Raw genomic sequence first — 21,343 nt, forward strand, 5'->3', positions numbered from 1 at the left:
CCCAGGCATTTGAGCACTCTCTCCACATCTCTGTCCCCACATGTCACACCTTCCCCCAGCCTGTGCTGCCACCCTTATGATGCTCAGCTGCCATGGGCCCAGGACCACAGCAACATATTAATTGTCATATGGGAATAAATGTGTGCTATCTCTTTATTTCCCCAACTATCTATTTTCAGGATGACTTGGCAGCATTTGGTTTTAATTTCATTCAGGATGTTGTGTGGCTTAGACTAAAGATGAGTTAACTATTGCATGGGATTGCAGTAGCACCTCTGTTAACCAAAGTGTGTTCCAAAGACACCTTGGGCTCAGACATTCCATTACCTGATGGAAAAGAGCCTAGGCCTGTGTCCCCTCCCTGCCCCTCCTTGCCCACTGAGAAACAAGGGTGGGCTGTGAGGAGGGGATGTCTTGGGCTCCCTGCCTTTCATGATTCTGATGTCAGAGTGAAAATCAGTTGTAGCCCAAGGAGGACCTTGTGTGTGGAGAAGGATCTTTCTGTTTTTGAGACTTAGGTTCAAGAAATTCTGGTTTTCAACTTTTACCTTGGAAGCAAATTGATTCTTTGAAAAGTGTTTTTAAACCTCCTTCGCTGAGTGCATACCAGGCTGCAGAGCACTTCCTTAGCCCGGGAGTTCTGTGGGAGCCTGGTGTCCAGGTCTACCAGCCCGGTATTCTTCCTCTGTTCTCAGAGTCCTGCATCCAGCATCCTCCAGAGGATTGCTGTGAGGTGGAGCAAGTCCTCAGGGCCACAAGCCAGGCACAGCACCCGTGGTCGGAAACAACTTGAGCCCAGAAATGATTTTTGGGAAGCATGGTAAAAGTTCTTTTTGTTGTTGTTGCTAAAGATTTCCCAGCTTTCAACATAGTCTCTCTTTCTCAGTTGAATGACATTTCTAAAGTTGATCACAGGTTATTCATTTTGTTATTCATGCTGAGCAAGACACCAGTATCCAAATACCCAGAGTATGTATGTATGTGTGTTTGGAGAGAGGTGTCTGCTCTGTAGGGAGCTGCCCAACAGTTTCTGCCTCTTTACTGATAGTCCAGCTTTCAACTCACCCTGAAGCTTACAGGAACAGGCAATATGACCCAAAGTAGTTTCCAGGAGTGGTCACCAAGTGTTATGAGAAAGAAAATAAAACAATGAGTGGCTTTATGGTCAAGTTCATACAGAGAAATTGTCTACACTACACTCTTGGACTATTAAAATGTTCATTGGTCTATTGAAGGCTCTGATAAGTTCTACAGTCCTCTCTTAAACTTTAAAAATTGAGTTGAGGTTATTTAACTCAATGTTTTCCAAAGTGATTTGATCAGAGAACCTCTTTTTTTTGTTTTTCATTTTTCTTTTTTTTTTGGGGGGGAACATCTCACCCTGTTAGTAATCCTGGATACACTTTGGAAAAAAAGGGAGTGGAAGTAAGCAAGAGTTTTGCCATCTTTCTGTTCCCTTTCCAAGTCATTGACTTAGTACTGGAATTTTGGCTTAGACCAGAGAAAGCACAGTTGGCCTCAGTATTGCCCATGAGCCTCTTCCAGAAGCCCTGGCAGGAGGTCTCTAAATGCCTGGGCCCTTGAGTCAGTACCAGTATCTGCTTCCAAGCTCCCAATGGAGGGACAGTGTGCATTGCAAAGAGGGGTGCATTTCAGGCAATGCCACCTTTTAGTCACAAGGTGGTCTGTGACATAACTAAGAGTTTTGTACAAGCAGCTTCCTCTGTCTGCATCACTCCTTTTTATTTGTTGGCAAAATTTCTTAAGTTCATTCTCAGTGACACCTCTAATTAAAGCAGGTTCCCTGTTATTGCCTAGTGTAGTATCCTGTTTGTAGTCCTTTAGCATTTATCATTGCTTAGATCACTACATATTTTACTTTTTGGAATATTGTCTATCTCCCTCCAAATAAAATATCAACCCTACAGGGTAGAGATTTTTGTTTTGGCCACTGTTAGATCCCTTGTGCCTTCATCAGTGCCTGGTACAGCGTCCACACACCTTAAATGTGTGTGGAATAAATAAGCAAAGGACAATTGTGTAGGTTTTTTCTTACCTGGGTGGTGACTGGCTTCAGGAATTGATGGGCAATGCCATTGACCATTCAGTGGACTGTGTGTTATGAGGAGGCGGCTGATAATAAACCCTCATTGGATGGTTGCCTGGTCCAGCACACCAGGAAGTACAAGAGTACAGAGAGGGATAGAAATGAGTTTTTATTTGTAAAAAGTTACAAAATGATATTGTACAAAAATAAAGTCTGTAGAGAACTTTGGTTGTATAACACAAACGACCAAGACAGATCAGAGAAATCAGAACTTCCAAAGAAGTGCACTCCTTACTGTATCAGATGGTAATCGCAATGATAAAGAAAAATCACAAACTTTACCCTTTCGTGGATTTAGTGAAGCAATTTGCTTCCTTCAAAACCTGCTTTATGGTGTGTGGGTGATGCTGGGACCAAGTTGTCAACGCCTATTGGATCCTTCAGTTTTTTTGGGCAGGGACTCTCCATGGGGAGCTGGGGACCAGGCAAGGTTGAAACTGGGAACGTGACCCCTACCTCTGCCAGGATTCTATGGATTGGACAGATGACCCGGCACTGTATCCAAATTGTGCTTTGCCAGCGAATGGCTAGGTTTGTCACTGTTTTGACCAGACTGATTATAAATGAGGCCCCAGGAGATGGTGGGAAGGGGCAGAACAGGGGTCTTCTGGCAGGTGGAGGTGATGTCTGCTGCTTGGTTACTTTGTAAAATTAATGTGATTATTTGAGGAAGGCCAGTGGGTCAATTATTAAATTGTCATTCTTTTGTGGCCAAGCACTGCTCAGGTGGTGATACATTACCTCCCTGATGGAAATTCCTTTTATGAAATGCGTAGCAAGCTCTAATCTAAGACCTAGTGCCTCGTGCTTGTGTCAGGTGCCAAATTCAGGATATGAAGCATGTAGGAGACTGCCGTTCTCACCCTCACTTCCTCCCTTCCTTACTCTTTAAATGGGGCAAACTCTGAGTTCAAGGCTGTGTGTGTGGACACGCCTCACTGAGGTGGTTTCCTCCACACCCTTCTCAGCTACCTTCTTCCCAGGAGCAGTCTGGTGTATAGAGGGCCTAGCCCCCCTTTCAGGAGGCCCCCCATGGACTCCTCAACTTTGCATGGGGTGAGGGCAGCTATCCCAGGAAGGCAGTGGGGGCCAGGATGGAGGAAGAGTCTCCACGGTGTCTGGCAAAACCTTGGCTCCCTGACAGAATTGTTTACTTTTAGGTCAAAATTAAATTTTAGACTACCTACTATGGTAAGAGGAATTCAACCTTTTATATATATGGTTATGCATATTATAGATACATGTGGAGGGGGTAAGAGCTTAAATACAACAGAAACGGGAGCATGTGGCATTTCTATCCAGTGATGGAGCAATGAAGAAATAAACCAAGTGCCAATGGTCTCTGCTGCCACCAGGAAAGGGGGCCTGACAGGACGCTCCTCTTTTTTTTTTTTAAATCGGGAAAATTTAATGCTGAAATCGAGGGAAATTGATGGATTTTCTTAAAAAGGTAAAGTAAGTGATTTTTGCCTAGCAAAAAACTTTTTAATACTTGGTAAAGCATGGACCCTTGTTCCCAATTCGAATTTCCTTTTGTCACCTTTCTTTGCATTTTGCGAGCACATGTACTTTGGCACCTTTGAAAAGAAACTTTAATAAATAAGAGAAAAAAAAAAGAAACTCATTAGTGAATGGTAATAAATAACAATAACTTAAATCTCAATAAATATTCTTCTCTATATTTCTGTATCTGAAACAGATGCATTGCATCGAGTAGCTTCTCTGGTCACTGGTGACCACGCATCAGCGGAGCTGGGTATGTAACATCTGTCTCTCTGTAAACTGACAGGCCTGAGGCGGCTCCCTGCCCAAGGCGGCTGGGGGCCTCCCCCACTTCTCTCCTGCAAGAATGCTGCTGAAAACCACAACTGGTTTCCTGTTTCCAAGGACGTAAAGGAAATACCTTCAGGTTTGTTTTTAATCATGAGCACAGCCTTTTTGATTTCTAGCCAATTTCTTCCCACCCCACACACCATGTTCAAAATCAATTTCCAACTGTTCACAAAAACTCTGGTTGTAGTAGACCTCAGGCCTCAGCTTTCAACTTCAAAGATTATTCTCTCTTGTGTCTTTGCTTCTTATTTTGATTTGTTTCTCCTCTTTGTTCCTGGGTATGTCTCCACTGAGTGACAGAAAAATAACCTTTCTTCCTTTCAGCAGTAAAATGTAATAACAAGGAGTGACACCGGGATTCCCATTTCCCTGGTGTCTGCAGACATGTGAAAACAAACCACAGAAGATACGCTGGTTTGGTTGAGTGCATCCGCAACTGCGCCCGGGACAGTGACAGTGGACTGTATCAGCTGAAACAATGGCAACAGCCAACCAGGAATATCAGCCCTGAGCTTCTGGTGACATTGGTGCTGCCCTGGAGAATCCAGACGGCCGTTTTATCTCTCCTGTCCAGTTGTCTGTAGCTGGATCTCCTTCTACCAGGCTCCCATGTCGGCTGCCTTCCTCTTCCTCCTCCTCCTCCTCCTCCTCAGCCTCCTTGGTCCTCATCTTCCATTCTGGGCAAACATTTCCTGGGAACCTTGGTCCCTTTCTTTGCACTGTAGCAGGAATGCAATACACAGCAGTCTCTGGAGTCGGAGTCAGATACATCCACACCTTTTAGCGGAATGCTTTCTTAGAATATGGTAAACCAGGTTATCATCTAAAAATGACAGGTCGTCATCGAAGGCAATGGGTCTGCAACATGCCTGCCCTACTTTGTCATTCACCAGCCTTCTATTTCTGGATAAGTTTTTTAATATTTTGTCATACATTGTCTCAGCTGCATCACAAGAACCGCTGCAGTATCTAAAGATTAGTTCCTCCTTGGTTTCGTATCCCAAACCCAAGTCAGTGACATTTAAATGTATTGCTGTTAAGACACAACCCCGATTTTTGCCCTTCTGGCCTCTCCGACCTTTTCCTCTGGAATTCTCTGGGTTGGCAGCTGCAGCCTGCCGGTGCCGCTCTCTTCTAGGAAGCACTGCCATTTGTTTATCTGGTGACCTTTTCAGTCTTTTAATGGTGGCTTGAATAAAATCCATGACATCATTGAAGTGATCAGGGTAATCCTCTGGCATATTTGCTGTTCAACAAAAAAACAAAAAATATCACATGAGACAACAGTGATCACTTCAAGCCATCTTCTAGATCAAAGTGCCCCCTAAAGTCAGCCACAATTGGACCTAAAACCATCAGCCAATTAAGCTAAGTGTCCACTGTAATCCTCCAAGAACAGAGGTTAAAATGTACAGAAAAAACATGATTTAATTGGAAGAGAAGACTAATGAGGTAGTGACCCATGTCCTTGTAGGAAACAAATCCATAGAAGCACAGTTTTCTTTGAATACCACCCATGATTTTAACGAGTTTGTAGAGAGGTTGCTGTAAGCAGGCCCATCCTTTAAGGCCATTTTTCTTGCCTGGTCACATAACCTAGAGTGGTTCTCAAATGTGAGCATGCAGGAAAATACTCACTGAAATGCAGATCCCGGGCCCAACCCTTGGATACCCTGAGTCAATTGGCCTGGAGAGGGCTGAGGAATCTGCATTTTTAACATGGCCCTGAGGAATTCTGATGCTGATGATCCATGGGCCAAACTTGGAGAAACTTCTTAGAAAGTGAAAAAAGGTGAAGCTTTCCAGCATTGACTACTTTCATCTGGAATACCGAGTGCTCTTCTCTGAAATCGCCCCTGGCTCTGCACAGCTGAGTGGGCCAAGAAACATACTGATAGAACAAATGAAGAGCTCGGGAATGCAACTGGATTTTAAAACTTCCTTTAAAGACATGAAGGAATGGAAAAACAGCTTTTATTTCATGAAAGAAGAGACCAATTTACCACTTCCCTTGAACAGCATGACTTTAATGGAAGCCCAGAGATACTGTAGAAGGGTATTTAAATGTATCCCAGGAATAAATGAACTGTGAGGCACTTTGTGGATAGATATGGGCCTGACCCCAGGGGTGAGGTCCTGACGCTGCTGTAGGCTGCCCCATGGCCCCCCTGGCTGGACACAGGTCAGGAGATGTGCCCTTCGGGGGAATCCCAATGGGGAGGAGGTGCTATGAGGGCTGAGATCTTGGGTAAAAGGATGAATCTCTTGGTGTTTTCTGTCCTATTCCAATAGTTGCTTTGGCCAATCAAGTAAGAGAAAACTATCAGAAGAATGTAATGCATTTCTAAAAGAGGAAAACAATTCAAATCCCTACCTTTTAGGCATCAGGCTTTTTATTCTCCCTTTGCCTCATTTTCAGATAATTAGTATATTTAGGTTTAGAAGTGGTTTAGAGAAATACTTGTAGACCTCAGAAGAGTTGTTAGCAAGAGTAAATGTTCTTTGCCAAGACTATGATAAAACACAGAAAGATTATATTATGTCTCGCCTATGTCAAGCTGTTTTGTTATGATCCTAACCTCTTAAATAGTTAAAATGCATTAGGTATCCTATGTGTAAACAAACTCTAGCTAAGGCAACTTAACCACATATTGTATAGCATATAAAATATATGCTATAGAATAATGAAAAGATTGGGGATTTGAATCCCAAGAATCCCTGTTCATCAATAATGAACAGATTGGGATTGGAATCCAAGCAATCCCTGTTGTCTGACGCCCAATATTTAGAAATAGCTGGTTCAGCTGCACAGAAGGCAGAAAGTTGCTTCCAACCAGGTTGAAGCCCCACCATCTCTTGCCTGGATAGCCACAACAGCCTCTATACTGGTCTCCCTCATCCTACCCTTTGCCCCACCCAGCACCCAAAGAGATATTATTAAAACAAAACTTAGATCATACCTCCCTCCCCTCAAAACCCTCAAGGCTCCCTGATGCTCTTGGAGTAGCAGTGGTTCTGCCAGACCTGGCTGTCCCATCCCCCTCCTCAGCCTGCTTACCTCTGGCCACTTTTTATCCTACTCCCTCCCCTCCAGCTGCCCTGGCTTTTCAACCTGGATTATTCTTTGCTGTGGGAGGTTATCCTGTGCATGGTAGGGTGTTTAGTTGCATCCCTGGCCTGCACCCAGAAGGGGCCAGTAGCATCCGCCCCACCTGCCTCCTAGCCATGACAAACCACAGTGTCTCTAGTCTTTGCAAATGTTCCCTGGGGGGAAAAATCATCTGGGTTGAGAACCACAGCTTAAACAGCCAGGGACTCAGGGCCTTTGCGCTCCATCATCTCCTTCAAGTCTTCAGTCAAATGCCACAGTCAACAAGTCCCATCCTGCCTCCCTGTTTAAAACACAACCCTCCCCAGCCCCAATCCAGGTCCCCAACCCCCTTTCTCCCCCTCCCAGTATAAACCTTACTACATCCTAACACGCTATCCAGCTTATTTCTTGGGTTTGGTATTCGTTGTCTGTCTTCTCTGATGGAATGTCAGCTCTAAGAGGCAGAAACTTAGACTTGTTTCCTGATGAATCCCAAGTGCTTCAGAGTAGGATCTGGTGTGATAACTGTAAGTTAAATGTATCAGATCACTTTGCGAGGCAGAAAGCAAGAGTTCTTAATTTTTCAAGGGGATACCAGGACTTTAGCTGACAACTGCACTGTTGTGAAATGAAACCTCCAAAATAAACAACCTATTTCACCTGGGAAAGCCATTCTGCCCTGAATGGCATGATCATTGCCCACCTGCCTGCTGAAGAACCATCTCCAAACTGACTTTCCATTCTTGGCTTCCTGCAATTTTGAAGAGTTACTCTCAGGCCACCTCAGCCTGGCTCTCCCACTTTCTCAAGGGGGCCTGGGAGAGCATTCTTAATTTATCCTTTCATTTTGACTCCTTTCTAGCTGAACTTCCTTTAGGAAATTTTCTTTAAAAACAGAGTGAAACAAAAACCTTTAAATCACTCTGATTTAAAGAAACAAACGACTTATTTTAAACAATGGGCTACTTATGCTATCAATATTTGAGATTTCTTTCAATTAAAAGCTATTAAAGAGGAAATAAATATAAATGTGCCCAGTTTCAAAAAAACATACTTGTATAGAAATCTAAATTTATAAATAAAACAGATATCTTAGGGATAATTAATCAAAATGCAAGAGTCTTCAAATTCTAAAAAATAAAAAAGGCTTTTTGTTTTGCAAAAGAACTCACACCATTGGCTCCCTGGGGTCTAGTCAAAAATTCCTGAATAGATCATTAACTTAGGAACCTGGGAACATAAAATGTTAAGATTAGTAGCCAACTGAAAATTAATCAGAAATGAGGATGAAACATCACTAAAATTTTAATGTAACTTAATGGGAAAACATTTGCGCTGGAGAAGTACAACTCACACTGGTTTAGAGACTCATTAATCTATAAATTACATAATTTTATGTTACTAGAGTTATAAGGATTTGAATCTGCATTTACAGTCTTCTTATTTGCCTCCAGATACTTTCCAAGTTCTTAAGAAACACTCTCACCCACTTGATTGTAAAGACATTTGACTTCATTTTGACTATCTGGCTTTGCTTGCCAGATAAAATACAGAATGCCCAGTTAAACTTGAATTTTAGATGAATAGCAAATAAATTTTCAATATAGATAATCCCAAATATTGCACAGGACAAATATTGAGCTATTTGGGAATACTTATACTTCATTATGGAAAATTTATTCTAATTTCCTTATTTTGAATTCCACTTGTCCTTTTCAGGGTGACCCATATAAATAAGCAATGTAAATGCACAAACTACTCATGATTTTTGAATGATGTGGTGAACAGATTACTACCCTTGAGTTAAAGGCTTCCTGGTAATGATGGGGCCAAGTCATAATAAATTTGTCCAAACCCACAGCATGTACCACAGCAAGCGTGAACGCCAGTGTAATCTATGGACTTTGGGTGACTATGATATAACAACATATTTTTTCAGTTCTGACAAACATACCCCTCTGGCGGGGATGTTGATGACAGAGTGGGTTATGAATGGGGGGGGGGAAGGGATAAATAGGAACGCTCTGTACCTTCCTCTCAATTTTTCTGTGAACCTAAAACTGCTGTTATAAAACAAAGTCTGGGCTTGGCACCTGTAGCTTAAGTGGCTAAGGCGCCAACCACATACACCAGAAGCGGCAGGTTTGAATCCAGCCTGGGCCTGCTAAACAACAATGACAACTACAACCAAAAAGTAGCTGCGCATTGTGGCGAGTGCATGTGGTCCCAGCTACTTGGGAGGCTGAGGCAAGAGAATCACTTAAGCCTAGGAGTTGGAGGTTACTGTGAGCTGTGATGCCATGGCACTATATCCAGGGCAACAGCTTGAGGCTCTGTCTCAAAAACAAACAACAACAACAAAAACAAAGTCTGTTTAAAAAAAAAAAAAAAGAGCTTCCTGGCATGTGGCTAATGAGAACTCCTCCCTTTGATAGGAAAATCTACCTCCTAGCTCATTGCTAATGTAGAAATATTATTTAAGCCTCAAGTTCAGGCCATAGGAGATTCTTACTGAAGTGAAAGTGTTTTTTCCTCCTTTATATTCTTGAATAATAGAACAACAAATATTTATGCTGAAAGTTTTACATGGATATGCATTCTAGAAGCTAGGAAGGGTCAACACTCTATTTTTCAAACCACAAAGCAACTAAATTCCTAATACCAGGACTTTTGATGCCAGTTAAGTTCATGCATGGACAAAGTTTCAGTTTTTCAATGTTGAGCATTTGCAGGGGAGGTGTCATATACCTCTCCAGAGGGGTGCTGGCAAAGCTCACTGAGCCTGTGCTTAGGAATTCTGTCTGTAGCAGTCTCTAACTAAGGCAGGCAAGAAACTCCTGGTGATGAACTTTGCTTCATCAGTCTTCCAAGAACTCACAGAGCTGATGGGGAAGAAGAGGGCTTTGGGTTTGGATTAGTTCCTTACAATAAGACTTAATTCCATATCACTTTCTTTTTCATCCTATAAAGGGGGTTGGCAGGATGTCAGCTACCCGAATAGCCCTCATTAGTTTTAACTTTGATAGTAGAATACTTGCAAACCACAAAAGAGGAGCATCATTAAGAAAAAATAGGGCAAACTTTTGCTCATTTCCCAGTCTCACTAGGAGGATATATCTTGAAAAACATGTCTGCCTAAAAGCTAAAGTTTTTGAAAATTCAAAATGCTCAAATGCATTTAAGCCATTCTTCAGAGTGCAAGCAAATATTTTGGCATTATTCTATTTAAAATATTTTAACTTTGATGTGCCCTTTGTATAAACAGTGTTATTTAAACAAATGAAACCTTGTACTGGGGCACCACTCTGGGAACAAACCGTTCACTGCACACTCTGCTTCCCTTGATTATGGGGGGGAAGATAGTAATGTCCTCTTGGGAACAAAGGACTAGTATAATGACTATTTTGTAGCTGAGTTTTTATAGGAGCAATGGTGAGGGCTTAGAGTACTGCTATTAATAGCTGAACTAAAAATTACATAATTCAGAATGTTACCTTGGTTAAACTGACATCAGTGGACAAAGTATTTTCCCAAAATATCAAATTTCTCTTTAAAAAGTACAGGTTGACTATATTTAAATCAAAGGGTCATTTTTATATTCATAGCTGGATTGTCCCCCTCCTTACTCTGCCAGGCTGGTCTAAAATACTTTAGCCCAAGTCTTCAACCTGTGGGCCCAAGAAGGGGGCAGCACGAGGGTGTCCACGAAGGACAAAGCAGTGGGGATGTAACTCCTTACCCAGAGTGGGAGGGGGCGCTGAGGACAGAGAGGTCTCTGAGGGTCTGAGGGTCCAGGAAAGAGGAGGCCACACCCTAGTACCATGTGTATCTCTCTGAGAAGAGAGGTCTTCCAGTCCACGCTCAGTGGATGCAGGGGCCCCAGAGAAAGGCCCCAGGTGTTTCTTGCTCTGGGAGAGATGCCCTCTCTATGTCACTGTAAAGTGTCTGGCTTCTTTGTCTGGAAGGACAAAGCCTGGTATACCAGGGTGGATAGTGGTGAGCTGTTGCCTGAGCTGTGGCCACATGGATGAGGTATGTCCAGAACTAGTTCTCAAGTCTTTTCATGCTGGGTACTGCCAGTTCTGGGCTGAGCTGGACACTAGCTGTGAGGCCACAGAATGCTGCACCTGGCAGCCTAGGTGCTGAGGTGCTGAGCTCTCTGTCCTGACACGAAAAGCTTCCCATGGAAGGCTGTCCAAAGACAAGAGGAGCGTGGAAAGCCCCTTGGCGGTGGGAAACATTTAACACATTGACTGCCACACACACTAGAAAAATTTTTTTCCTTGGGGCCATGGTGTTTTATTAGGTTAAGAGATATGTGAGTTAAATATGCTTCACAAGGCCCTGGGCTCAACACTAGTGTACGTTAAATACAACTCACATGGCAGTTAATATATTAATCTGTTATGCTTAATATACTGCAGGTACAGTACAAACTGCTCTGTAGACCAAGTTATCTGAAAAGTACTTCGTTCTTTCTGTCTCCACACCCTTCCCACAAACATGTGTACATATATGTATCTACACAGTGACTCACACATATACGCGTGTATGTATATGAAAAGATCAACCTAGGATTGATGTAACTTTTCAAGAAGAATTACAACTAATGTCATTTTGGGGGAGAATAAGTTATTTTTACCTTTGAATAAGATACAAATGTGTTTTTGTTTTTCACTAACATTGAAATATTACTGTAAGGACTAGTTAACTGAATCTTACCTTTAACATTCCTCACATACAAAATTTCATCACAACTTCTTTGAAGCACTATCAAATATCACCAATATAAAGCTGGAATAGATACCTACTTTCATAGAACAGTAACTTTAAACCCGACAACACCCCTGCAAAGCTAAAGTAACAATCGAATATTAGCTCCACTTTATAGCTTGAGAAACTGAGGCTCACCTGACCAGTAAAGGCGAACTTCGTTCAGTTTCAAAGCTTAAACTCATTCTACTGCTGCATGCTGCCTTTCAAAGTAAAATTCTGCTACCACAGTGCTTTTCAAGTCTTGTGGCATATGGTAAATTACTCTGAAACAAGTGCAAGATATGTTGGTTTCATCAATACATGTTTACCAAGTTCAGGATAGGAAGTGAGAACTATACTTTATGTTGAAAAATTCAGTATGAAGTTAGGTACATTAGGCAGATGCTAAAGTTGGGCTGTGATGGGCCACAGAATACAGTAAATGGTCTCTGAAGAGGGGAACGCCCTGCCCTGTAGGGGCATCCCTCCACGGCCCAGGCCTGCAGAAGCACTCCACTCTAAGGCAGACCTGGCCATTTCCCAGTTCAAACCGGAAAGGCGGCAGCCAGCGTGGCGGCACATTCAGACAGAGCGGCCCCATCTCCGGAAGCTCCTCAAACTCACTCTGGCACCAAATGACCAGCTGGAGAGGACAGAGCCCTGGATTCCAGTCTTGGGTCAATCCCTGACCAGCCACGTGACCTTGGACTAGTTGCTTAACCCTTCCGAGGTCAACTCCTTGCTCTGTGGGGCTCTCCCCAGCTCTGGGGCCCTAAGATGCAGACAGTCTACATCTTAGCAGGAAAGTTGTGTCACACATGTGTTTTCGGTCACCTCTGCCCAGGTAAAGACCACCTTTAGCTGATGTCCCAGGCACACTCAGCTCAGCCACCATCAGCACCGGTCCCATGAAGCCTGACAGGAGGTATTTTAGGACCTAGCAGTACTCAACCTCTTCGGTTTACCTCTTGGCTCAGCATGTCTGCTACGTTTAAAATAATCATCACCAACCCTCTGTCAAATTGTCAAGTCATCTTCCTGTGCCCTATTTAAGAGAGATGAAAAGATGTGCAGAGAGGACCCTGTATTCGCATCTGAAAACATCCGGATTCTAGGGTGAGGCATTCTTAAACCTCAGTTCCCATCTGTAAAAATAGAGACGGACCCAATGACCTCTGACAGGACAGAACCACGCCAGCATGCTATATTTCCCTCAGTCACCATCACTAAACAAAACTCCAACACTAAACTTGATATTTTCTTAGAATCTCGATTTTGTGCATTTTGATTTTTGCTGCTTCAAGTATGTTTAGATCATGCCCTGCTTATGACTCCAAAGCTCAAATTGCCCACTGCTAATGGTACAAACTGGGTGGTAAGAGCTCCACGGCCTGTCGTGCAAGTCTTGCTCTTATTTAACCTTGAGAGACCTCTAAAATGTGCAATGTGCATCCATAAGAATGTTCCAGTTCTCTGAAAAGTTCCTTCAGAGAACTTTAAAACTTTCAAAAGTTTTAAATAGTTTTGTCACCTACTACTATTTAAAAGTGATGATTTTGCCACTTATTTGAAAAAGAAATGGCCCGAGGTCACCAAGCACTGATGATAACACATCTTATATCATATAATGACCATTCCTGCTTTCCTATTTTGGACACAGAATTCATCTAGCATTAGATAGAATGTCCTGATCATAGGCTGCTCTTGGGTTAACTTCCAGATGGGTCCACAGCATCTATTTTTCTAAAAGCAATCAGGAACTGAGGCAATTTACTAAGTCTCTGTCACTATTGTCAATGTGTCTCTCCATGACCGGTTTGTTGACAATAAGGCATGATATCGGTTTATTTGAAAAGTATTTGTGTTGTAAAAACACCGGTGCTTTGTTGTTTTTTGATTCTCTCAAGGCAGAAGAAAAAGGCTAATCAGAATGCAAAACACTTCAGAATATAGAAAAAAGAGCCTTGGGTATACTTTTAAAAGCCACTGTGCCCACCCAAATGCCCTCTTATTTACTGTCTCCACCCACTCTGACCAACACCATATGCACTTACTAGCTATGCTATACCTTGAAATATTATCCTAAAACTCAACCAAGAAAACTGGCAATAAATGTGCTGGAAATTACTGCATGAATACAAATAGCTAGAAAAGCCCACTGGGGAGAGACAGGCAGTATATTCCTCTGGTTACTTGGGTTCCAACAGCCTTGTTCTGATTTCTTTGCATGTGGTCCATGGTTTTATTACTGTTATGCTAATATTTTTACAGTAATACAGCATGGTCCCCCTGGGGGCAAAAGGTCCATTTCTCTGCTTTTAAGTCAGGAAAACACCCAACAGGGTGTTCATTTGTTAGCTAATCCATGAACACCTGGTGTGAGCTAAAAGCACTCCACAGTTGGTAGTAAACACCTCACACTAACCAGCACACACCATGAGCTCTGCTCCACCCTTATAAAAACTTGACAGGGAAGGGCTAGAGAGATACCCAGTAAAATTAAGGGCACAAAAATCCACTTGGGAAAATAATTCCTGTGGTGTTATCAGAGGCAGGTGAGTGAGGGAAGACTACTCAGAAGGATTTGCTAGAAAGTCTCTGCTTTTTCTTTTCTGCATAGCCCTGGCCCCTAGCCAGAGAAGCTGAAGGATCTTACTGGGATTTTGTACTCAACTTCCCTCAGCCCTTGAGCGACAAGCTGTAGGTAAAAGGAGGGTTGAGGTCTTTAGTGATTTGGGCAAGGAGAAGGGGGGGACTGAGATAAAATAACAGAAAAACAGAGGGTGAAAAAATGTTCTTTATCATTTGAACTTATTTGATAGATTCCTGTGGTCAGCTATGAGGAGGGACTTTCCACCCCTAGTGAATGAATTTACTGGAATCTCAAAGACTTTTCAGGTAATCAGATATGGGTATCATTCTAAAACCACTGCATTTGCAAAGCCGCATTTCCTGATTTTTTCTCTTTGCTGACTTTTTGATGCAATCAGGAGGGTTATATCAGAGTGCCCTGGGCTGGCAAGAAGTGATCTAAGGTTGCACTCAGGCTGCCCTAGGTCAGACCCTAAGTTGCTTACCCTTGGAAGCCCTGATCTCCCCATCTTTAAAATAGGAATAGTCATGCCTTTACTTTCAAATTAAGATGAATATGATCAGGCTGGGAGTCATGACTTACGCCTATAATCCCAGCACTTTGGGAGTCAGAGGTGGGAGGATTGCTTGAGGCCAGGAGTTAGAAAACAGCCTGGGAAATACACATAAGAAGACCTCACGGCTACAAAAAATAAAAACATTAGCTGGGCATGGTGACACACACCTGTAGTCCCAACTACTTGGGAGGGGGAGGCAGGAAGATTGCTTGAGCTCAAGAATTCGAGGTTGCAGTGAGCTATGACAACACCACTGCACTCTAGCCTGGGCTACAGAGGGAGATCCTATCTCAAAAAAAAAAAAAATTAATATGATACTATAAGAAAAGACTTCAGCTCAGTACCTGGCCCTACAGAAAGTATTTAACAAATGGTGCCTAAAGTAAGTCAGTGTAGTTGTCACGGCTGTGCTAATTCCTTAGTGATGTTCACATAGGGGACAGCAGCACAAAGATCACCCTTACAGTCTCTAGAAAAAATAAGATTACCCCCAAAGGGATCCATACACTAGTTCCTTTTCAGTCCAGCATGTTCTCTGGGGAAACCTCTGTCCGTGGCGTGGAGCCCCTGCACCTTCTGGTCTGTGGGCAGAAGGTGCAGGCCTGTTTTGGAAGTCTGTGTTCCCCTAAATGCTTGATAATTGACCACACAATGTCAACAGATCCCACAGCCCATGAACAGTATTTGTGTGTCCACTATGGCTCAAAGCAGTGTCCTCAAACAGAGGTCCATGCTGCTCTAGGGGTATACAAAGACTTTCTGCAGCACCTCTGAGTAGTTCTAAGGGAATCAGTGTCCATTTCTTCAACTTCTACATGTCCTGTGTCCTAAGACCCATCTGCTGACAAATGCTTCTGCTGCAGGTTCTCCTGGCCCACTTCCCCTTCTCCTCCTTCTGAGAGACAGCGTGCTTCTCCCATCCCACTCTCTCTACTTGGGGCCCTGTCCCCTTCAGGTGCACACAAAGGCATCAGGCATGCATGGCTCCTGGGGACAACCGTTATTGTGCTCCTTGTGAGGACCTAGCAGCATGAATGTAATATTCCAAGAATGTTAGCCAGAATCTAATCACATGGCAGTAACCAAACAAAGCCAAACTGAAGGGCAATGTGGGAAACAGCAGGCAACAAAGTCTGAACTTTAAAAAAATGTCAGCATCATGGGGAAAAAGAGGCTTGGGAACTATTCTATTCTACATTAAAGAAGAATAGAGACCAGATAGTCAAATACAATTTGGATTAAAAAAAATCACAAATGACATTATTGCCACATTTCAGTAAATTTGAGTATGGGCTATGTACTAGACAACAGTACTATATCAGTGCTCAATTTCCTGAGACCCATACCTGAACTGTGGTTATATAAGATATTGTCCTTGTTCTTAGATGGTACATGCTGATATATTTAATGTTATGATGTTTGCAACAAATTCTCAAATGGTTCAGGGAAAAAATGAGGCCAAATGCTAGAAAGAGGTCAATCTTAGTGAAAGGCATGTGGGTGTGCATTGTACTATTAGCACTTCTGAGGAAGATATCATATGAATAAACCAAACCAGGTAAAAATGATGTGGGCAGCCCCACATTTCATTCTGGCCAGGCTCTCACGGCAGGCCATGGCGCTTTATCTGCTTGTCTGTCCACCACCCAGCCATCTAGTCCCTTATAATCAGGATCCAGAAGTGTGATGGTTGTTGCCACAGGGTATATATTAACATGCATATTTGAATTGAAAATGAAGTCAGACCTTTTCTGGTCCAAACAGCAGTTGATTTGATCTGATGAGTTTGATGGTTTCCCACGAATTCAGTCAATTAAACTTGCAGGTACAAGGTTTTGCCAAAAGTATATTTAAAGCATATATATATATACAGTTCCCCAAAAGGGCTGGAAGTGGTATCTCCTACAGCTATTTAAACTTTGGATGAAAAGTTTTAGAAACCTTCAAAATGTATGATCGTTTTCCCACCCTCTTATTTGTAGCTTTGCAAGTGAAAAATTTTGAAGACTGTGGACTTTTAAAATCATGCATTTCCACTTCAGTTATCTTAGTAAAATCATACAAAACTGTGTTTTGCGTCTACTGAGCTAAGTAATTTCCCAGTGGTGACTCGAACCCTGCTCATACAAGCCACCTCCTATTTCCACTGCAGTGGAGAGCCATGGCAGTACTAGTGCAGTCATATCGGTCTCCGCATAGACATCCCCTCCCTGGGCAGAATGTCCGGGAGCTGAGAACTAGCATTGGTACAAGGCCTTCCACTGGCATTACCAGGCACTTAAGAAGACCCTGCTTTGTGGCAAAGAGTGTGGAAGCCTTCTCTCACTGCAAAAAGCATTCATATTCTAGGAATACTTAGAGAAATTCAGGTTTCTTTTTTTAAAATGTCCTGGATCTGGACTTTGAAGTAGCCATTAATAATGGTAACCTAGGTCCACTGTGACCCAAACAGAAATAAAATAAAAGATTTAATAGTTTAAAGGAATTTAATGTCTCTGTGAGACTGCATAACATCTAGTACATGATAAATAATTAATATTTTCTTCTTTTTCTCTTTCCCCCTTTTTTGAGATGAGCTATCTCTTATGTTGGTTGTTCAGGCTGGATTCAAACTCCTGGGCTCAAGTGATCCTCCTGCCTCAGCCTCCTGAGTAGCTGGGACTATTGGTGTGGCTTGTGCTTGCTTCCTGACTGAGTGGATTAGTTAAATAACAAGTATTTTAATCAAATGAAGGTGCTCTGTACTGTGAGTACTAGATAAACAAAAATGAAAGGGATATTAGGATAGAAGAATACTAGATGGCTTTTATTTCTGTATCAGCTTAAACAGAATCTTGTGAGCATATTGCTTTGCTTCTTGGATCAGCCTAACAATCTAAGACTGGCCAATTCAAATTAAGCCTTAAATAGATTTCTCTAAACAGCAACAGTTTGAAATAGGTTCTCAGACTTGGGCCAGAGTGAGATGTTGTTCTCAGATCTCAAGTAATGAATCAATGCCTCTTAAAAGAGTCTGATATGTAATTTCTTGTTGCCAAGAGACCCTTCCCACATAGCAGGCCTCCTTTCCAGCTTGGGTATTTTGTTACAGTATTGTTCATTCATATAGTCCCTAAGTAGTAAGAGGCAACAGATGGATAGAGTTCATTTATTCTGAATTCTACATCCCATAATATCACACTTGAAAGCATAACATTTAAGCAGTTAATTGTACTATAAGATTCCTTAGCTATATAGCGGTGGTCAGAGAGTTTACTAAAAGTTTTTCCTGAGTTTATGAAATAAACTAAATGCCCAACTGGGATGATTAAAAACAGAAATGCTCCATCTCAACACAGGTAGCCTCCAACTCACCACTCTTATCACTTCCATAGAAGGATTTCACCCTGCCCCAGCTCTCTTCTTCTCACAGTGGAAGACAGTCTCCCTAACATGACCATGGGAGTCTGCTGGGAAAAATTCCATAGGAAGTATGTGGGCTTAGAAACAGGGGAAGGGACAGAGCTGTGAAACCTGGGAAGAGCTAGGGGCAGCTGACCCAGGGGCAGAATCCCAGGCAAGAGTGGCCTGCCTACGTGCTGACCAACCAACTGTGGGGCCCAAAATAGCCTCCCCGCAAGGCCTGCATTTCTTTCACTCAATACTGGGTTGTGCTGCTTGAAATTCCACCATTTAGAGCAGCATCCTGGCAGTTGTTGTTGCAGAAGAAGGGACTTCATTAGGTGCTAAGGAAGGGGTCACTGGAAGTAGGAGGGTGGCAAATAACAGCTACAATCGCTATTTATGGAGCACAGGTTTTATAAAGCAGTATCTCATTTAACCCTCTCATCAGTCTTGCAAGGCAAGCTTACTATTATCTTCATTTACAGTGGGGGAACAGAGGCTTAAGAGATGTTGAATAATAGCTTTAAATCTCGGTTAATGGCAAGGGTGTCAGATCATATCAGACCAAAATCCCGGTCTGATATGAACGTGTTACCTTGAGCTCTTGCTTGCTGACACCTCCCTCCAATTTCTTGTTCTATGCTCTCCTTTTGCAGATTATGGGACATGGCACCCAGGGCAGAGACTCTCTCCTAGTGATACTGTGAATTATAGTTCAGTTACATTGTGATTTACATAGGTTTTTGTGGGCCAGACTGAGAACTTGATAGCTTGATTTAGAAGACAGTTTCTATATTTTTGTCATTTGCTACTGAACTGGTGGGCTATAATCCCATTATACTACAATAACTTGGCAATTTTCTATAATTACAGTTTAACAACACTCTTCTCGTTGGCTTCCAGTGGTACAAAAAATTAAGCCCACTTTACCAGCTCAAGGCTCCTTTATGTTTAGTTTTTCATGTACATTTACTAGAAAGTATGTTCCATTAGGGCAGGAACTTTCTGGGTATTAGGCAAAGCAAGGTAGCCTGAGCACCTAGGACAGCGCCTGGCACGTACAGGCATACACTGACTGTTGAATAAATATGTGCATTTAGATTGGGAATTTTTAAAACTGCATGCACTTGATACATTTGTGAAATATATTTAGAGCTGAGATATAGAATAAGACTATATCATTGGCTGAAGACCTTCCTCCCAGATACAGTGTTTTCCTCTTCCATTATAAAGTACATTTCAGGAGTTTAGGGAAATTGGTCCCAGCTTCAGCAGACCTGCCTCCTGCTATCATGGAATTTTAGTACTTTGGACCAGTTGATTTTCCTTTTTAGGTCTCAGGAGCAGAAAGGGTTTGCTTTCAACTCTAAAATGCTATGACATCTGAATGTTTCACCTTATAGATTTCTCACACTTGTTTTAATTGCCCCTTGGATAGGATATTGGCAAAAACAAAAATAAATGAACAAAGATAGCTAAAGAGAAATGACTCAAAAGGAAAATCACAATTCCTTGAGTTTAGACAGGTTAGAAGTTGCATAGGAGGCAGCCATGGACTGTGCCCTTTATAGTCAACCTCTAGGCAAGCAAGTTAGCCAATTACAAATTCTCCTTGTTTATATTAGTTCATACTGATATAATTCAGAGTTTTTCATTTACTTGGAACCAGCAGAACATATGCAGTCTCAAAGGTAAGTGTGTGTACCAGGTAGGGTCCAGTTCCTATTCGAAAAGCACAGAATGACTATTAATGTGGCACAAATGATCTGCTCAATCACTAAAAGACTAGATGAGCCAGAATTTATGGTAATTTCTTTTTGTAAATGAAATGCAGTGACTTAATGTTTTTCTACATAAGCTTTAACCAGTTGCCCTGTGTACGGTGCAGTATATAAACATCAGCACTGTGACAGGGGCGTGTTGACACTCGTTGAGTGTTCAAAGTCTGCACACTGTCATTATTTTGCCTTCTCTGCACTGACAGCTTGCTACCAAATTGAACATACCTGGAAAGAAGTCAATTTGGCTTAGAATGCAGCTCGGGTTCTCTTTGGGAACATCATTCAGGTTTTCTCTAGGATCTACTGGGTCTTTCCATTGATAAAACAGAATGGGGTGTGTTCTGCTGCTTGAGATTGTAAGCAGGATAGTCAGAATCCCACTTATTGATGACATGGCATTAGTTTTGGAAAAAGGAAGTAATCATTCCCCCTACAACATGCCCCCCCCACCAGTGCCAACTTGCTTGCTTTGTGACTGCCATACCTTATATAAGCCACAGATTTTCTAAGGTTATTGCTTAGCCAAAGTGATTCATCCCTGGCTGTACAATAGACTCACCTGGGGGAAAATCTAAAAATCCAGATGCCCAGGCCACACCCCAAATCTGGCAAATCAGAATTTCCTGGGGTGAGGCCTATCAGTAGTCTCTGATGTGCCCCAGGTGATTCTAATCTCTTAGGAGCATTTTTCCAAAGGACAGTTAGGATAAGAGTGTGAAGGCCAGGGAGCAAATCTCACAGTCACTGGCATTGTGAAGCAAAAAGTCCTCCCTTACAGACTGTTCTCTGAGTTCTAAAACAAGTAAGTCAAAGTCATCATGTTGGCTGAAAGAAGAGCTAGGAGCAGGAGACAATATTAAATGAGTTTACCTACATAGGTCACTAATATGACAAATAAAATTCCCTGAATTAATCAAGTTGTAATCAGGCACAGTCATTTTTCTCTCCAGAACATTGAGGTTAGAGAACCATTATCTGCCACCGTGTTCCTATCCCTCTCACCTGCCTGGGCAGTTCCAATGAAGAGTCAGTTACTCAGCTCTTCTGGGTACTGCTTGGAAGACAATAGCACTAGGGGCATTTTAATTTAAGTTTCTATTGAAGACATATTTATATACACTAAATTTGTGACCGAAATGAAAGTCTTTAAAAATAGGTTTATACAGTTAATGGACAGAAATTCTTGGAATGGGTACTTTAATTTCAAGGGATTGACTATGTTCTTTCTTTTTTTTTTTTTTTT

The 21,343-nt window shown here is 42.2% G+C and overlaps 1 protein-coding gene across 5 annotated transcripts in view; it reads right to left on the bottom strand.

Moving 5' to 3' along the window:
• Nucleotides 1-4,701: 4,701 nt before the first annotated feature.
• GDNF (glial cell derived neurotrophic factor) overlaps nucleotides 4,702-21,343 on the bottom strand; it is a 22,872-nt gene continuing 6,230 nt past the window's right edge. For 4 of the 5 annotated variants that reach the window (XM_003792946.2, XM_012807082.1, XM_012807081.1 and 1 more), the window contains exon 3: nucleotides 4,702-5,186. In XM_003792946.2, coding sequence (XP_003792994.1) covers nucleotides 4,702-5,186 — 485 coding nt within the window. Of the gene's footprint in view, nucleotides 5,187-12,751; nucleotides 12,832-21,343 lie in introns of all 5 variants that reach the window. The other variant, XM_012807084.1, reaches the window with a different exon arrangement.

Source organism: Otolemur garnettii, unplaced genomic scaffold (assembly GCF_000181295.1).
Source record: "Otolemur garnettii isolate 467f Iridium unplaced genomic scaffold, OtoGar3 scaffold00063, whole genome shotgun sequence".
NCBI classification, from domain to species: Eukaryota; Metazoa; Chordata; class Mammalia; order Primates; family Galagidae; genus Otolemur; species Otolemur garnettii.